This window comes from Dermacentor andersoni, chromosome 2 (assembly GCF_023375885.2).
Source record: "Dermacentor andersoni chromosome 2, qqDerAnde1_hic_scaffold, whole genome shotgun sequence".
Classification (NCBI taxonomy): Eukaryota; Metazoa; Arthropoda; class Arachnida; order Ixodida; family Ixodidae; genus Dermacentor; species Dermacentor andersoni.
In genome coordinates this window covers 239166603-239186751 of record NC_092815.1, presented here as the reverse complement: position 1 = coordinate 239186751, position 20149 = coordinate 239166603, and the positions used below count along the sequence as shown (strand labels likewise).

Below are 20149 nucleotides of genomic sequence, written 5' to 3'. Positions count from 1 at the left end.
TTGCTTAGTAACTCAGGGGACCAACTGCAATGCATGCTCACTGACCTGGAGAGGCAAAGCCGAAGGGTGGGTCTAAAAATTAATCTGCAGAAAACTAAAGTAATGTGTAACAGTCTCGGAAGGGAACAGCAGTTTACAATAGGAAGTGAGGCACTGGAAGTGGTAAGGGAATACATCTACTTAGGACAGGTAGTGACTGCGGATCCGAATCATGAGACTGAAATAATCGGAAGAATAAGAATGGGCTGGGGTGCGTTTGGCAGGCATTCTCAGATCATGAACAGCAGGTTGCCATTATCCCTCAAGAGAAAAGTTTATAACAGCTCTGTCTTACCAGTACTCACGTACGGGGCAGAAACCTGGAGGCTTACGAAAAGGGTTCTACTTAAATTGAGGACGACGCAACGAGCTATGGAAAGAAAAATGATAGGTGTAACGTTAAGGGATAAGAAAAGAGCAAATTGGGTGAAGAAACAAACGCGAGTTAATGATATCTTAGTTGAAATGAAGAAAAAGAAATGGGCATGGGCAGGACACGTAATGAGGAGGGAAGATAACCGATGGTCATTAAGAGTTACGGAATGGATTCCAAGGGAAGGAAAGCGTAGCAGAGGGCGGCAGAAAGTTAGGTGGGCGGATGAGATTAAGAAGTTTGCAGGGACAACATGGCCACAATTAGTACATGACCGGGGCAGTTGGAGAAGTATGGGAGAGGCCTTTGCCCTGCAGTGGGCATAACCAGGCTGATGATGATGATGATGTATCAATTTTGGCCTCCCCCAAGCGGGACCAGTTGAGCGCCGATGGTACGTAGTTTATGTGGCTCATGATCAGGAACGCATGATATAGCCTAAGGAGATTGCTCTCACTAAGCCAGCCTCTGCAGTTCGTGACTCTTGTGATTAATCGGAGCATGTTTTCCGTTTTTTGCCTTCACGCGGACAACAGTTTGATAGTTGCTTCCCTTTACATTTAATATCAGACCTAGAATCCTGACCGATTCGATTCTAGGGATGATCTGACGAGATTCTGCGTATAGGTTAATGGGAATCTGGTCGAGAGGAATAGCGAGTCTCTTGCCCCTGCAATTTGGTCTATAAAGCAGTAGTTCTGACTTTGATGGTGCCAGACAGAATCCCGTCACTCTAGTACTCTTCGGTAATATCCAAGGCCTCCTGAAGGGCACGTTCCACGGCCACCTCGGACCCCAAACCACTCCAAACGATGATGTTGTCCGCACAGAGCACATGATTCGCACCCTCGACCCTAGCCAGCCAGGCCTTCCATCGCTACATTGAAAAGGAGGGGTGAGATTACTGCACCCTGCAGAGTGCCCTGAGCCCCTAACTTGAACTCGTGGGATCTTAGATGACCGATTTTAATAATGGCTTTACGGTCCCTTAAGAAAGAGCAATTGTAAGCGTGAAAGCGTATCCCTAAGTTTAGGTGCAAGATGGATTGCAGAATGAATATGTATGCATGTGCTGGTGTCAAAGGCTTTGGCGAGATCTAACGCTAAAATACCTCTGACATCCTTGGTGTTCACGTCGATGATCTGCCTTTTGATGGGAAGCATGACATCTTGCAAGGATAGAGAGGGTCTGAAGCCTACCATGTTATACGGGAACAGTTCTCGTTCCTCGATGTATCTCGTTACTCTGTCATGGAAGACGTGCTCAGCCACCTTGTCCACGCAGGACATGAGCGAGATTGGTCTGAGGTTCTTGGGTGTGAGTGGCTTTACCTGATTTCAGGAGAAGGACCATTGAGGCCATTTTCCAGTCCTCTGGGACCCAGGCAGTCTCCCACGTGTGGTTGATCTACTCCGTAAGCTTCTCAATTGATTTCTCATCGAGGTTACGCAGGAGTCTGTTGGAGATCCCATCCGGCCCGGCTGCCGAGCGGCCGTTTAGCTCGTGTAGCACCTTTCTGATTTCCGCTTTAGTCACCGGGGCATCAAGCTCCTCTAGGGGTTCACCTGTATACTCTGGGTAGGCCTCGTGCCCCATGAGGCCTACATGGAGATACCTGTCTGCTAGGCTCTGAAGTATGTCTACATCTGTTAGCTCCTTCCATTTAAGATCGAGGATTATTCTATCAATAGCTAGACACTGATTGCTTTTGGATTGTGAGTCATCTAACAGTTGCTTCAGGAGCTTCCATTTGCCTCCCGTACACATCTGTCCATCAACTGCCGAGCAAACCTCGTTCTATTGCTGCTTGCTAAACTCTTGGCAATACGCTTTGATTTCACAATTTAGCATCGCTACTTTTTTAAGTGGGCCGCCCTCGTGGACTTTTACACGCGTAGGCGTGGGTTAATGGCAAATACAATGCCGCAGTACCCTTTGGGTGTCGTTGCATTACAATTTTAGATTTCGAAGGACCGAAAAATCCCTTACTCGGTTTTCCGAGCTTCCCGGTTTAACGAAATGATTTGAGCGTGGTCATCACTTCGTTAAATCGAGTTTCAACTGTATATTTAGCGGATTTTTTGGTTTATACTTTATCTAATTTCTTTAGTCATTGGGTAATTGCCACTGGGTGTGTGCCTGCTCTTGGTAAATCCTCCAAAATGGGTATGTGCCAATGTGACACAAGAGGTACACAATCCCTAGCTGAATGTTGCCTGATACGTGTCATACTGTTTTGTGCATACACCCGTCATCAATACTCTTCTCCAGACTAGCGTAATACATCGCCTTCGTCCTTGTGACATCGTTGCATAGACCGTCTCACACTAGTGCACCCACCTAATTTTTAGTTTGCATTTCAGCTCAACTTATGAAAAATGTAGTGCATCAGCAGCTTTAAACCGCATGGACACATCAAAATAACTACAGGACAGACGGCACTGAATCGCAGCCAATAGCTTTATTTCCATAAGAGCGGTGTGGAACACCAGGCGGAAGCAATATGCATGGAAAGAAAAACACAACGTTGGCTCTGAGTGGCGCTGGCTAACACTCCAAGGGCTAGATCTAACAAATGTAAATACACAAGTTAGTGGACGGTTTGATAGCCGTCGCCATAGCACAATTGGTAGCGCAATGCACGCGTAATGCGGAGGTTTTGGGTCCTACTCCCGCCTGCGACACATCGGAGTGACGTCGCCCTTTTTAGAGCGCAGTCCTTAGGCGCCCGTTCCTGAATTGAGCGTCGCGTGGCTCGGCATCCCTCGCAACTGAGGGAACGAGCACAGCGAAGGATGAAAGACAAAAAAAATGGGGTTTTATGTGTCAAAACTACTTTCTGATTATGAGTCATGGCGTACTGGGGGACTCGGGAAATTTCAACCACCTGCGGTTCTTTGTGGCCGCCATGGCCAGGATACCTCGTGCTTAGCAGCCCAACACCATAGCCACTAAGCAACCGACGCGGGTCGAAGGATGAAAGAGCGAACGCGGATCGCAGTGGATGACGAAAAACGACGATGGCGAGGAGTGCGCGAGGAGGAAAGCAAAAGAGGAGGGTGCAGCGGAACAATAAGGTGGAAGGCGGAGAAGGAGGCTATGGCGAAAACGTGAGAAAAGCGTAGTGTGGCGCAAGACATGTTCTGCGGCAACGATCGCTACAAGATGGCGCCGGAGTAGCCTGCGTCATCTGTTCACTAATGACACCATCGATTCCATACATGGAAACAAAGTGCTGCATGAGCGGAAGTCTATCTGCGACAGCTGCTGTGAATCACTCCTACGCGTCACCCATGCGCTGCTTCTCACGATCTCCCGATTAGCGAGGCAGTCGTGCCACACTTTGCTCCGTTTGCAACGTGCCGCACGAGACAGATTGTCTCCGCCGGCCAATATATAGCGAAATGAAAACATGCATAAAGCTGTGCTCAAATTTTGCACAAAGGAGTATCATAATCGTCGGTTGATTTCTTTTTTTCTTTACTATGATACCTCATGTGACGTCGGTACAGGCTATTTATTTACTCAGCTATAGCTACATATTAAAGGTGTAAAGTAAGTTGCACAAATTTCATAGGTACACTTATCGCTCCATATTACCGGCCATTCCTCATTCCACAATATCAAGTTCTGGTTTAGGTTGGCCAAGCCTGGACTTTAACTTGGGGAACGGTGAAGTTCAAATTTCGCGGTGTGTTGTTGCTGTGTCACAAAAGCTTGTTGCCAGTTGGCAGCAGCAAAATGCCTCATCGATGTGATTCGCCGATGTGTTGCACCTTTCGAAACAAGCCGGTGAAATTTACTTACTGTAGCACTCCCTCTCCGATGCACGCATATTCACTAAGAGCAGCAAAGGTGGAGGTCACATCTAGATCGCATCAACCTGTCCGTGTCGGTGCGGGGCTGCGGGCGATTCAAATTGAAGAGCCGCGACGGGACCTTCGGTGACAATTTTCTAATTAAGCAACGAAGTCGTATATTGGCACACAGAAAACGATAGTAGACTTCTATACGAATAATATATCAAACTAGCTTTAATATTTTCACTTAGTATCCCTTTAAATATTTCATTAGCAAAAACTTAGCCTTACACGCAGTTATCGTATGTCTACCACTGGTATGAACCTTGTCCAACAAAATTTGTCATTTCATTGCAGATAAGTCATTTTCAAGTATGGGAAGCTGGCTACCCAGACACCACATCTGCCTCTTACGATGCACCGAGTGCAGAAAGAAAATTGGAGGATGCTTAAGCTTCGCTTTTAAAAGTGGAACTTGATGATATCATTCAAAGATCGCTGACTGCTTCCTACTCTTCCTGGCAATTGCAGCTTATATAACCGTAATGTTTATCGGGAATCGCTGGCGACGAACGCTATGCATGAAAGCGAGCGTTCTGGCAGAATTGCGGCATCTTGCATGGGCTGATCCCAAAGGTGAGCCCAGCCGTGCCAAAAAATTTCACTATTTCAGATTTCCCTTATTGTATCATACTTTTAATATTTAAGTCTTATTTAACATAAAAGACATGCACTGTCGGTCTTTTGTTTCATGACAGTTGTTTGTGGGCTGTCATTTCCAAAATTCTGAGGAATAACTTTGTCAAGAATTTAAGACAAGGCATGAGCAACTTTAGCGATAGAATGGCGTAGCAATATAACCTGCACATACCGCATGTCATATATGAAGGCATGGCATATGCATATGCCTTATACAGAAATTTTCGCTCACGGATACGGGACCCTTAATGATATATTGCGTTAATATATGATGAAAGTATAAATGTGCCGACATGCTGTCGTACGTTAGCACTACGCATTGAAATGCTACCGTTACTGGGAGGATCTGGGTAGGAATGACGGAAAGGGCGATATGCACCTGATTTTAATGCCTGTAGCAGCCTTAGGGTACTTCACAACCTTTCCCTGGAGGCTGGATGTCTGCCTATCTATCTACGAGTCCGGATTGCCAAGCACCCCTCCTCCCTGGCTACGTCGCCCACTGGTCAATGCACCGCTGTTCAATGAACCCCCCCAAAAAAGTGGGGTCTTACGTGCCAAAACCACGACCTGATTATGAGGCACATCGTAGTGGGGGATTGTGGAAATTTTGACCCCCTGGGTTTCCTTAACATGTAGCTAAATTTAAGTACACAGGTATTTTCCCATTTTGCCCCCATCATTCAATGAACCTCTTTGATGACAATTTGGTTCACTGCGTATGCACCACTTTGTATGTGCAGTACTTCAATGACAACAAATCGTTAAAATTTCTCTGCCGCAGGGCGGTATCAAAGACACGTCATATATATTATCAGACAATCCTGCCTGACTCAGCACACACGCGGACTGCACGGCACCGCCGCCAGAGAGCGCAGCCTGCCCAAACGGAAGCTCGAGATGGGAGCCTCACTGCCAACACGCCTCACACACGACAAGTTTCAGCTATCGGAATACAGTGTATCGCTGCATTGTGTCAATGCTAATCGCAATAATGTCGATCGAGAGTAATCGTAGGTAGGTTCTTGCACAATTCGATCTTTGTCTCACCATTCACCCACCAACTTAGGTCCCTCGGAAGGTAGCCACATTCTAATGGGTAGCACACCGACTGCTGTGTTGAGAGAATAAGGTTTGAAACCAACCATCGGACCAGTTGTGGTCGCTAGAAATGAGGTGTTGGGTATGTGCCGCCGTTCAATGAATCCTTGATGCCAAATTGGGGCACCCGGTAGGTGCCACTTAGTCAGGTGTTGCTTTTCAATGAAGCTCTTCAATGTCAGCTTAATTGTGTCACCTGGTGCCTCTAGTTATGTACCGCTCTTCAAAGAACCTCTTTGATGCCTACTTGGGTAACTGGGCATGTGCTGTTCTTCATTGAAGATAAAGGTCCTTTAAGATTTCTCCGGTGCTAGGTAGAATAGAACCTGCACCATGTGCGGCCTTCATGCTGGCACCGCTAGGTGCCGCAGCGTCTGCAGGGGGAGCCCGGCTGCATGCACATTTCGGCTTTAGCCACAGGGTGTGTCCTTACATTGCTTCAATGTCAATCGCATTAACGTCAACATTCATCACAAGATGGGTTCTACCAAATTTCTTTTTGTTCGATAACTTTTCTTTTCTGTTGCATGTGCATGTGGCTTGAAGAAAAAAGTGGGCACTCACATTAGTTATCTGTAAATGCTTGTCTTGATTTACTTTCAGCGCTTCTCTTCTCTGAAGACAAGGACAGTGCTTGCCTTCATTTACTTTATCGTTTTTGTCTTGTTCCTGTGCTGTGAATTCGCTTCCAGCCAGCACCAGCAAACTGATCAGTACGCCATTGTTTTATACTTGGTTGTGATTAAAACTGCTACCATTTATACAGAATACAGTTTTTTCTTATCAAGAAATTATTTTTTATTGTGACAGGAATGTGTTCCATACCAGCATGTTGTTGGCATTAATTCTGAAACACTTTATTACAAACATATCAATAGAGGCACCTTAGAAAATTTTGCTAAGCAGCTATATTTACATGCCATGATGCACTAATAATCTAGTATTTTCAGGTTTATGTGCAAGCCTGTAGTGTGAACTGGAATTTTATTAATCTGTATTGGCAAAAAGGTTTCGTTTAGTTTCCTACCTAACCACCCAGCAACAGAAACCCAGAGCCACACATGCACTTCTCTGCAGCACACTTGATTCCAGTGACATGAACAATCGAATACATGCACACAGCATTAGTTACTGTTGTGTACATATAAGGCATAAGATCACATCAATGTGCTCAAGTACACAGTCACAGCATTAATATCATTTGACACTACTTCAATACACAACCTGTGCAATCATGGCACTGTAGCCTATAATGATCACAATCAACAAATTTCCTTCCAGCGACACGCTGAGCGGCCGAACTTGGCACAATTTAAGACATTTTGCAACAGGCACTTAACCTGTTGGTAATATGCAGCTGCCTGGTAGACATAGAAACTTAATTTTGTTTCTGATCTCTTTCACATAGGCCAAGCAGGTGCCCTTTTTTGCAAACTACGAATGCTGTGATACCCACCGCATTGACTAATACAATCCTTACAATAAATATGGACGCAAATACAACACAAGCTTTTTTTTACGCGTGAAATTACCAACTCGGGAAACCACCTTACGTTGTATCTGAAACCACACTGCGAACATAATGCGAGATCTTTCCCTCTTCAGTACATGGTAAGTTCACCCACTCGACAGAGTGGGTTGAATACTGAAACCAGCCTCTCCGATATCGTAAGGAGAATGCAGATGTGCATGGTCACGTGCAGCATAGGGGCATGTGTCTGCACGGATGTGTAAGGTCCCTGTATATAGTAACAGCAGCGACATTCTTTCATACTGCTGCCGTCCTCCTCCACGCCTTCACCTTTCAATGCTTTTTTGTTTCATGAATGAAATGAGCGATAAATAAGTTCAGAGTGCGGAATGGCACAATTTGCAACCTTCTTCCAGGTGTTAACCAATGACAATGATTGCAGGTGGTGAGTATGCTCCAGAAGAAAACAATCAAGAAAGAGGGAATTGCACAACCTCCAAACATACAGGGACCCTAGGGATTTTAAAGCAAAATGAAGGAGTAAGAATATAGTGCATAACAGTTGAAGGCCCGATTGTGTATTGATAAACCATAACTTGTACAAGTTCTACATGAGAATATTGTAAAAGTGATTTTATTGCCTGTCAGAAACAATCACCATTCACTGAAACTAACAATCCTGGAAGTGATTCAAAAAGTGTAAGGCCAATGATATTTGGGTTTTGCGAACGTCATTATATGTGTACTGCACTGCACACATTATTGGACAGGCTCAATCCTATGTTTAAACAATGTGCTGTGTGACACAAGCATACACATAAAGACAGATGACATGGAGTGCTACTCCCAATATAATTTACCTTAGACTAGCACTGCTAAATGCTGCCGTGACTTATTTTCATACGATGTGACTGAGAACTATGAAAGAGGGTCAGGACAGGGAAAAATGTACCTCAGTGTTGCATCTGTTACGCTTCCAAAAATGAAACGTATCTTTCTGGACCACAAATAACAACTTCCATCTCCTATATGTGCAATATGCAATATTTTGAGTGTCCCACGTTTTTATACAGTAATCTCAATCCCTGACAAATCTGCCTATAAAAGCTTACTACAACCGAGAGTTGGAAATGGTACTCCATGCTGTCCATCTTATTTGTTCTTCCACATCGCACTAGAACATTACAACATTGCTTTCCAACTTAAACGTGAATCCTTGCAGTGAAATTGGGCACAGTAAATCAAATGCACACCACAAGCACACCAACAGACAGCACATGCCAGCTGAAATGCCAGCAAATGCAAGGCACCACATTGGATGTTGTGCCATGCAAAAGTAAATGAATTGCTAGAAATGATTGTTCAAGAATGGGGACTTTGGTCTCCTACTCTGTAACACTTCCTCACTTGACTGCAAACACTGTTTACATTATATTCTTCATAAATTGCTTAATTGCTGGCGTCAGCCACTGACACAATGAGCGGCACAGTTGCTGTGACAACACGAAGGAGGCTCAGACACCCAAACTCTGTACAACTTACTAAACCATCACACTCACACTTATAGCAATTGAATGGCATTGCGCTGACTGGTACTACATCACAAATAGCAATAGTTTGGACAATTGGGCTAGTTGACTTTTGCTAAATATTACTCAAATAAGAGCACCACGTCTACACGACTCTTTTGGTTAAACAGCTGGCTCATTTGCACTCAAATTTCAGAAAACTGACATCTCGTGGTGCGTGCAGCTAGCACATTTGGGTGCATCACTTTGCCTGTTTTGTCCAGAATGAATTGCAGTCGACGCATACGAGTCCTGTATAGCTGGTGCCCTTATTTACGTAGCAAAAGGTATTGAAGCATCGATGGACAAAGCATTACATAGTCAATTTTCAACACAATTCATTGTGCCCTTTCCATCAGACGGGAAATGAATCTTATTACGTTTTGCTCCCGTGAGGTAGCAGCTGATGTAAATAAATGTGAGAGAAATAATATTTCTGCAACAACTGCCTGGGTGCCACTTAGAAGTTTGCACCGCACTTTTTTGAACTGCATTTGTGGGCCTGGAAGCCCTTGTGGCCAGCAGCTACCTTGATGAATGTACAGTCGCTGACTGATTCTTTAGACACAAACAGAAATGCGAGTGTTTCGATAGTCAGGCAGTCTCGAAACAATTTCGCATTTAAAAATAAAGGGCATCACTTGTCTTCTTGCGATGACAGCAGTGTGGAAAGCTGCTGTGGACTTTTGCTCGGTCTTGCACTTCATGCAATAACATTTTCACGCTTGTCATGTATTTCATGTTCACCTGATTTCTAGATTTATGTGTGTTGTATGGCACTGCAGTAACATGAAGTGTAGATGTTGCACATGACATGGATAACAAACCGCTGGAATAAATTTCACTAGCTCACTTTTCAGCTTCCGCTAGAGCTTTCCCCGTTCCACCCAGCGAGTGCAGCTGTTACAGAGGACGAACTTGCAGTGGTTCACAGCCGGTATGGCCAGACCTGCTTGATTGCCCATAACAACTACTACCATGATTATTGTGCTCACTCTGAAAAGAGTCCAGCTCACTCACCTCACTCGAGTGCAATGTCTTAGAATAGCAGCATTAAGTGAGAAGCTGTCATGAATTAGGCTTGAATTTCTTGCTGAAAATAAAGAAGGTGCACCAAGCCGAAGCAGCGGCCATGCGCGCTGGCTCGCTCAGTTGCCACCAGATGACAAACGAGTCAGCCATCCGGGTTCGAGCCTGATACCTGTCATTGTTTAGCTACATTTCAAGTGGTACTGCAAGCCAACCTGCCATCTAGCCCTCGACTTCCGATAGTGGATAAACTCCGCACCAAGACCGGCTTCATCCAGAGGGACATCGCCAAGACCATTTCTATGAACGACGCCCTGCAGGCAGATGAAGCCTTCCCTGCGCTTGTGCTGCACAAGCACCTTAAACTCATCTTATCGAAGCAGACGGAACTCATCAAGTTCGACCACACAATCCAAGACACGCTCACGGATGGAGACCTGGAGGCAGAGCTGATAAAAGCTTTCAAGTATGAGCAAGAGGTCGGCTTCATTAAGACAAGCGTGCACCACCGAGCTGCATCCACAAACCCTTCCAGACTGCATCAACTCCACCGAAAGTCCTACAGCACAACTTGCCTCGACACCGCAACCAGCTGCCCTATCGCCTCTCCCAGAGCTTCGCCCATGGTGGCGGCATCCCACGTTGCCCTGCCCAAGCTGCACATCCCGAGCTTTTCCGGGAAGTGGCATGAGTGGCAAGACTTCTGGGACCAGTACCAGGCGAGCATTCAAGGCAATGATCGTTAGCCAAGACTGACAAATTTAAATATCTGCTGACATAACCGACTGGATCAGCTAAGATGGCAATTGAGGGAATCCGCCTTGCCAAGGCCATCAAGCGGCTTTCTGACCTGTTAGGTCGTCACGACATGCTTGTTGACGACCATCTGGACCATTTACTAGCCATGTCACCTGTTCATGATTCAATCAACATCGACAAGCTGCGTAATCTCTACGATGAGACAACCTTCCGCAAAAACGAACTGGAGGGTTTTGGCATTTCCCCAGAAGAATACTTCGCTTTTCTGCGATGTGTGCTGATACTAGAGCTGCTATTAGCTACATTTCCACTTGAAATGTAGCTAAATAATGACAGAGATTGCACCCGGACGTCGGACTCGTTTGTCATCTGGCAAACTGAGTGAGCCAGCGCCCGTGGCCGCTGCTCGTGCTCGGCGCACCTTCTTTTTCTCTATTTCCAACATTTACCAATGTTGACTGCCTCCATGCCCACGTTCATTCCACTAGGACGTTTTGTAGGAAGCCTTGCTGGCCCACAGAATGCGTCAGCTGAATGTTTATGCTGAGGTGGGGAGTATAAATGTCTGTTCAGTATTAATCATAGCAACCAAACAGATCTCACAATGTCGAAACATAGCTTTCCCAATTAAGGCAACAGCTTTGCTCCTGGTTGTAATGCAACGTAGACAACTTATAATGTTAGTGTCAGGACTCACAGACATCTGCACTGCATGTAATGAAAACAAGTTTTCAAAGCCTGTACTGATGCAAAAGATGACAACCAAGCAGTCGCACGTGTCTGACAATCAAATCATGTGACCAAGACGTTTGCACCCCTTTAGATTTGCAAGCATCTAAATGTTAATGCCCAAGGACGAGACTTTCTAGGCAGTCTGTGCATAAAGCAGATAAAATAGCGCAAAAATAAAATTTAAAAGAGAAAAATATTTGCTTTCCACATAAAGAAACTGGTTTGTTGAAGAGTGACAATGTGCACGCTAGCTTGAAAATAAAAATAAAATGCAATAAAAATAAATAAGCTCTCTGCAGAGCGCATGCCACCGACAACCAAAGGCTTCTCCGTCACCCCGCTAACCTGTATGCGTTCGAAGAGTGCCTTTTACCTAGTGACTCGTACAGTGTGCTACATTGTTGTTTTGTTTCTGCTCCTTGTTCAATCACTCCGCGTGTCATTCTCTTCTGCACTGTCCTCGTTGCTCTCCCCTCTGTTCATGCGTCCCAATGAGAAGAGCACTTTCTGCCTTACTTGCCTGCAGGATTTTCTGGCAGCCGCATTATAAACGGTATCTCGTCTCATGCAACAGCAGCATAAGCAGTATGCATATATAGTGAGCTTTATGGGAGGGTAGAGGGGCTCGGAAAAGATCCGCATTATGTCCAGTCCTGCACTATACACGGTTAGGTTATAAGTGGGCTGAACTGTATTTAGAACATTGAGCATTTCTTAAACACTGAGCATGGCACCGCCAACATCCAAAACTTCAATCACTGTCATTAATTTGTTCAATAATGTATGTAATGGTGCAATAGAAAGAGCATGATAGTTCAAGAATTGAGTGTCTGGAGAATCGGTCACTGACTGTACTAAATTATCCTCGACGTCTGTTCCTACCTACAGCAAAAGAGTAACACACTTTCCTGAGTGCAACCAGAACAAGAAGTTCAGTTTGTGCTAAAAAAAATTCACCAGTGTTTCACACCATTTTGTAATGCAATGCAAAAACAAGGAAGTATGACATACACACACACATACAGAAAAATATAGACATATGAGACAGCAAACAGCTGTGCTCTGTGACCCTTTAGGGTCCCTCCCACAGCTGGCAAACATGAAACTGATCATATATATATATATTTTTTTTGTCACATGACAATGACTTCGTGAGGACAGATAAAGACTCTCAGGTAAAAGTGTGAATGTGACATGCATGAATGTACAGTAGTGACAGGCACAGTACAACTGCCCTTAACAGGTGTAAAAATGAGTATCCGAGGCACTCAAGAGATGAGGTACCGGCACTGCTGAATGTTTCAAAGTCTGCCAGCAGATGCATAATTCGTCTGCACAAGCATGACAGAACTCAGCTTGCTCCTTTGAGGTGATCGCCGTGTCTTTGTTCGAGTCGTGTAGCCTGGTCAAACTGGCTCTTGTTCTGTTCATCACTCGGGCGGCACCTGGTTTCCTGGATCCGCACATAACCTGGTTTTAAGCATGCACAGTTGCGCTTGTTCCACTACGACAATGGCAGTGATGACAAGCCATCCTTGCAAGCAGGTACTTGACTGTGGCTGCCGTACAACACCGCTGGCGGTGGATTATCCTCCCACACTTGTCGACGCACTCAAACGGCTGCTTGCCATGGCAAGCTAGAGCGCAGCTGTTCACACGTTGCACATCAAGTAATGCTTGTTTGAACAGTTCACAGGTGGTGGCAACACTGAAGACGGCAAATGTCTGAGGATGACACAGCTGACTTGTCAGGCTCATGATGGGTTCCCTTCAGAACAGTCCACGACGCTAGTTGAAGTCTCTGCCATGCTGCCGGGTGGGGCACTGCCAACAGAATCTGTGGTGGCATCGGATGACAGAGGTGGCAGCAGGCTGTCCATGCCTGTGGCCACCTTGAGCCTCTTGACGGTGTTTTTGAATGCCTGGCGCTTATTGCAGAACCAGACACGAACCACTTCACGGTCGTAGTTGAGCTGCTCAGCCAGCTCAGTCATCTCGGCTCCTGCATTGCACAGGTGGGCGAAAAAGGCTTACTCAACCGCCTGCTTCATCCCGAAACAGCAGTGGAACAATGTCAAATAGGACTGTGTCAATATCGAATATCACTGAATCAAATCAAATAGTAAATATTCAAATAATTTGATTCACAAATTGAATATCGACTATTTGATTTTTCAAATATTCGATTTATTCAAGGTAGAGGAACACAAGCAGTGCCACATGTTGCATGCGCCGCGGGCAGCTGCCGACCCTAGGGAACGTTCCCTAGCATTAGGGGTTCTAGGGCTTGCATAGGAAAACATTTTCAAATGCAGGGAAAATATGCGCAATGATATGGAGGAAAGAAAAACTCTGAGACTTGAGAAACCACTGCTGCAATACCACAATGACCAATATGTGAAACTTCCGATGCAGTGGTGTGTTTTGATTTCAGTCGGCCCAAATTACTTTCGCATTAGCATGCGAGGTATGACTTGTGGTTGTACTGCAATGCGGTAAATGCCTCTCGTCAAGTAAAGGACACGGGGTGGACGTCCCCCTTTATATTAAATATTTATTTGTAACTGGCAAAACAAACGTATGCTGCACTGCCAAACAAAGCAGGACCTGCAAATCTTGGCATAAGCAGGCACACACCTAGTGCTGAGCATGACTAGGCGGTCGTGACACTGCACAGCTGAATATGCACCCAAATTTACCGTCCATAGGCAGAGCAACAGACTTGCATGTAGAGTCCCAGTGGTCACATGTTTGGGGGAGTTTAGGCATAGAGGAAAGACAAAATATTGGATGCGTTTGCGTGCCTCGCTGCAAATGACTTGCAAGCGCGCAGATGTGGTGATGCTACGTCGGTACATCACAGCATGCAAGAAAAGCTTACTGCACATACTTTGATTGGTGTCGTGAACTATTTTGATATTGCTACATATTCTGTAACCCGGTGTAGTCTGGTGCCAGCCTCCTTACACTTCAAACAAGGTTCTCTGTCAACCTGGGTACTTTGCTGTTGTTGAATTTTCTTTTGCATGTAGAGCGAGTATATATACGTGCTGACGTCTTGTTCTGTGAACGTAAATTCAAGCAGAAGGCTGTGTTGTTAGCACGAATAATTTTGGTTAGCACGGCTTGCACTGCAGCATCATTTCAGCTTGAGTGCAGCAACCTCCATATTTAAATTTATAAAACGAGCTTGGAAGAAAATTGAAACTACAGTAAAACCTCATTAAACCGTACCCGCTTGACCAGTAGTTTCGTTTTAAAAGTAGTAAAGTCAAATCCCCGACTCAGCGGCCATTGAATATAATGTGTTTTGTATCCGCATAAACTGTAACAGCTTATTGCGTACGCATCGGTTAAAACGTAGCGTTTCCACTTTTCGTCGCGCAAACACGGCGGTGTGTCGTCTCCATCGAGCGGCCCGGCAGAACAACAAGCCTCAGAGATCAGAACTGCCTCCAAGCGCCCTGCGCGTTTGCGCGTGAAGCCACATCAACATCATTTCAGTGCCTATTATGGCGCGAAATGGAGTCGGTTGCATTCGACGCCGGACGATGTCCGAATGCGCTGAATGCCGTCGAACGCGTCAGCGGCAGATGCCGCTGGACTGTAAAGGGTCATAGTTTTCGCCAACATAACGCCACCATGACGAGCGCGCGCGCGCGTTACTTCGGAGTGTATTGCCCCCTTTACCGCTAACTCCACAGCCACTCTACTCCTCCCTAATGACAGCGACAAAATCCCAATAAAAAAAGCCATCAGGCAGGGAGATACAATCTCTCCAATGCTATTCACAGCATTTTTACAGGAGGTATTCAGAGACTTGGATTGGGAAGAATTGGGGATAAGAGTTAATGGAGAATACCTTAGTAACTTGCGATTCACTGATGTTATTGCCTTGTTTAGTAACTCGGGGAACCAATTGCAATGCATGTTCACTGACCTGGAGAGGCAAAGCCGAAGGGTGGGTCTGAAAATTAATCTGCAGAAAACTAAAGTAATGTGTAACAGTCTCGGAAGGGAACAGCAGTTTACAATAGGTAGTGAGGCACTGGAAGTGGTAAGGGAATACATCTACTTAGGACAGGTAGTGACTGCGAATCTGGATCATGAGACTGAAATAATCAGAAAAATAAGAATGGGCTGGGGTGCGTTTGGCAGGCATTCTCAGATCATGAACAGCAGGTTGCCATTATCCCTCAAGAGAAAAGTTTATAACAGCTGTGTCTTACCAGTACTCACGTACGGGGCAGAAACCTGGAGGCTTACGAAAAGGGTTCTACTTAAATTGAGGACGACGCAACGAGCTATGGAAAGAAAAATGATAGGTGTAACGTTAAGGGATAAGAAAAGAGCAGATTGGGTGAGGAAACAAACGCGAGTTAATGACATCTTAGTTAAAATCAAGAAAAAGAAATGGGCATGGGCAGAACATGTTATGAGGAGGGAAGGTTACCGATGGTCATTAAGGGTCACAGACTGGATTCCAAGAGAAGGGAAGCGTAGCACGGGGCGGCAGAAAGTTAGGTAGGCGGATGAGATTAGGAAGCTTGCAGGAACAACATGGCCACAATTAGCACAGGACTGAGGTAGTTGGAGAAGTATGGGAGAGGCCTTTGCCCTGCAGTGGGCGTAGCCAGACTGATGATGATGATGCGGTTCAGTAAAATACAGTTAAACCTCGTTAATTCACACGTTATCAATTTGGAATTTCAGATAATTTCAACTAACTGGCACTGCCCAGCCAAGTTCCATGGAAGTCCCTGTATTTTTTTAAGAAACCTGTTAATTCACATGCAAATCAGGTCCACCATGGATAGCTTGAACTGCGTGCCACTGTGGCCGGCAACTGGCTCCCGCTGGTGGTCACTTTCACAGTTAGGTGACAGATGGGGCGATGGGCTTATCACGATCACCGCTGATACACAACCCAGCGTCAGCTCCCTCGGATTGCAAAGGCGGTGCTTTTGTGGACTGCATGCACTGGAAAACACTAAAGGAGCTGGAATCACGTCATGGCTGCCATGTTCTTACATTTATTTTTGCTAATGATCAGTTGCATCGTCATCGACAGTAAAGCATGCAACTGGTGTCAGATGCGGCCTGGCGGGCAACTTGCTAGTCGCAAAGGTAGAGCAAGGGAGATAAGCAACGGCATTTTTTTATCATCTTTGTTGTGCCAGTGCCACGTTGTGTGTGTTGTGGGTCATTTCTACCGCGGCGACCAGACCTTCTCTGCATGCATACCGCCATGTCTTCATCGCGTGGCAAATACCGAGGGCTAGTGGACCTGAGTAGAACGATTGTGTTCCTGTTCACGTACCGACCTCAGATCTGTCAACAACAATGTACGAGTGCAGGGCCAGAGATGCCATCTGTACCTTGCACTGTCACACTGGCATTATCAGCGAGATTATTCACCATGCATACCACTGCTCAGGGTGTGTTTCATTAAGTGCGCAGCATGTTGCATGTTATCTCGCTGATGTCAGTGAGCCAGTGGATGGTACGCCCAACCACATGCTTGTGCATTGTTGCCAACAGATCTGAGACAGCTGTGCCATTGTCCGTGGTGTCATCAAAGACGGCTACATCATCACCCAGGCAGTCAATGATGATCACGCTGTGGAAGATGACAATGCTGATGCAGATGAGGAAAAAGAAGCACTGGTGTCGCCTTTGTTATCATAGGTGATGAAAGGACAGAATCACACATGGCTGTTCTTCAGTTCTGAAGAGGATGAGTAAGATGCTTTCTGACACATTTGAGCACATGAAGATAAGCTCACAGCAATCACTTTTAGAGAAGGAAAGCAGAAAATGATCACGAATTTCTTTCGTAAATAAAAGGTGATGGTTCCAGAGGCGCTTCCACTTCGTTTATCATTAAATATAGCCTTCTGTTTACAACTTTCATTAGTTAAAATTTTGTTTAATTCGAATTCAGTGAGCATTCCCGTCAAATTCGAATTAGCAAGCTTTTACTGTAGTGATATATTTCAGAGCTGTATATAATACCATATTTATTCAAATCTAGGCCGATAGTTCTTTCGTATAATCATATACCAGACTCTAGGGTTGCCTTAGATTCGAAGATGTTAAAAAACGTGCCAGTTTTTAATTGAAATTGATAAATATGGTGCATAGCTAGCGCCATCTAGAAAAGTTAGTATTGCAGCTGCTACTAGCCATGCCAGTAGCCAACTGAAGTACACAAGGGACGTGACCATTTTGACCTGTATCGTATCAGTGTGAGGCGAGGCATTATAGTAATGGCACCAAACAAGCAATGCCACTATAGTGCCACTTTCAAACGAAAAGTTCTGCTAGTTGCAGAGGCATCGCCAAACATTCAAGCCGGATGAGACTTTGGCATTGATGAGAAAGAAAGTTGGCAGTTTCGCCCGAAAGGTGAAGCATTGATTGCGACAGCAAATTAGTGGACAGCTAGCAACACGAAGTAAGGACAGTAATTTTATCGACCGTATAAACTTGTAAACATAGACGTACTGACTAAATTAACAAGCATGGTGTCACGCGCGCGCAAGCAAACATGAACACTGTGGGGATGCGTGACTCTCACACGTCCCCTGCTATGTTGTTTTCCCGCATAGCTCCCGTCTCCTGTAATGTGGCTTTGCCGTGTGGCTTTATGCCCGCAGCAGTCGGTGTGGTTGAAGCGCATAGCGAGAGATGGCGTGAGTGTGGCTCTGCTAACGCCACCTAACAGCGGGGTTACTTGGGTGCGGAAAGGAGAAGGCTCTTCCTCTTGGGCTCCGGGTCGGCCAGTGGCGCTGACGGTCCGCGCGTGCGCCGATCCTTGCTTCTGCGAGACCGTCTCGTGAGGCCTCGTTCGAACGTGCCATCGTTTGCGTGACCATATGCGCGAATGACCAGGCGTTGGTGCGCAGCATGGGGCGAACATATTTGCTCGCTATCCGGTCGCGGTGAGTCGGACTTCCGCGACTTGTCGCGCGCCCATCGGCATGTTTTGTGGATAGCAACTCGGCTAGCAGGCATTGATCTATGAAAGGTGCAATAAATGCCCTTGTGATTGTTTACACTACTGTGTTATCATTCCTTTGTCCCAAGAGCACAGGTGAGAACCCACAACACATTTCACTCGATTACCGCGGAAACTCGCTGTCAAAATGCTGGAACGAGGAAGCGCGGCAGCAGCAGAGAGCAAATCAACCTTCGTGCTGCATCTCGCGTCAATGCAAACTAAGCAGCGAAAACACAGCACGCGGCTGGACTTTGTCCCCGTTGCAGATGGCTTTCAAGATAGAGCAGGGTGGTCGGGCATACACGGCCGCCCGGGTCACCGGAAGTAGAACATGCTCCCTCCCCTCCCCCAGATCCTTGCGCGCGACGGAAGACGGCGCACTTCCTCCCCACTTACCTCGCTTTTGTGCGCAAGATTGAGCTCGGCATCTTCATATTCAATAAATGCAGTTTTCATTAGGCGAAAGCTGTCCTTGCATTTTTGTTCGGCTCATGGGCATCTCCTCGGGAATCTGCTCCAACAAAATGTTTTTCAAATGTGGCTTATATTAAGCCATAGCAGTTATGGGCATTTCCCTTTATTTCTGCCGCTCACTCGAAGCTTAGTACAGCACCCATTTGCTCCTGTGATGTATGCATCACCCCCACTGTGCTCTTCTTGTTATTGCACCAAACTGTTGAATGAGCATGACATCAATATTATTGGTTAAACCACCCCTCTTGAAAGTGGCAGTAATGGTATATTGCTCCCCGCCACCAGATCGCACCACTGCCCTGTCAGTAATGAGATTTCTGCCCTTGCGCTTCTACTAGATGATCTGCTTAGATGAAATGCATAAAGAAATCTGTCCACTAACTACCATGCTTACTCCTGCACAGAGGAAGTGGAAAAAGTGGTTAGCGCTCTGAAAAGTGTAAGAGCAGGAGACCCTTACATTGCAACTGTGAGCTCTCAGCTGTATTTACAAGAATGATATTTGGCCAAGATATCGATGGCACTATTGCCTTGTGGCTACACAAGTTTATTTACCGTGTTCAAAAAAATGTTGCGGGGCCATGGCAGGGAGGGTGGAGTGCGTGATGCTCACCGGTGGGATGCGTGCTCTTCTCGAAGAAGCGGTTTAGCACCTCGAGGGCTTGTGGAGTGAAGGAGGTCCGCTGCTTGCGCTTCTTAGCCGGCTCAACCCCACCCCCGCCCACAAGGTCAGCCAAGGCATGGCTGCCACCAGACTGCAGGCGTTCCTCAGCCTCGCGCATCCATCGCTCCAGCACGGGCTTGATCTTCTGTGCACTTTTCGGCGTGATGTCCAGCTTCTCAAACCTGCAAGGAGGCACCGCAGAACACATGATCACCTGTTGCCGCAGGCAGCCATTGGTTTTCTCAAGCTTCACATCGGTTGGAAATAATGTATTATCAGGATGAAAAAGGGCAGACACTGACCAAAGACAAGTTCTTAAAAAATTTGATGTTTCAGCCCCCACATGTAAAGCTTCTTGACAACGAATGGAAAAAACAATGAGCGCTTGGTCGGTCAGATGTGGCTCAGCATACAGATGAAACGTTATGGTGCCATA

At 46.0% G+C, this 20149-nt stretch overlaps 1 protein-coding gene across 3 annotated transcripts in view; it reads right to left on the bottom strand.

Moving 5' to 3' along the window:
- Positions 1-6786: 6786 nt before the first annotated feature.
- LOC126539902 (uncharacterized) overlaps positions 6787-20149 on the bottom strand; it is a 112150-nt gene continuing 98787 nt past the window's right edge. For 2 of the 3 annotated variants that reach the window (XM_050186716.3, XM_050186717.3), the window contains exons 13-14: positions 19663-19895; positions 6787-13574 (exon numbers count right to left, since the gene is read on the bottom strand). In XM_050186716.3, coding sequence (XP_050042673.1) covers positions 13327-13574; positions 19663-19895 — 481 coding nt within the window. In that variant the 3' untranslated portion in view covers positions 6787-13326. Of the gene's footprint in view, positions 13575-19604; positions 19896-20149 lie in introns of all 3 variants that reach the window. The other variant, XM_050186719.2, reaches the window with a different exon arrangement.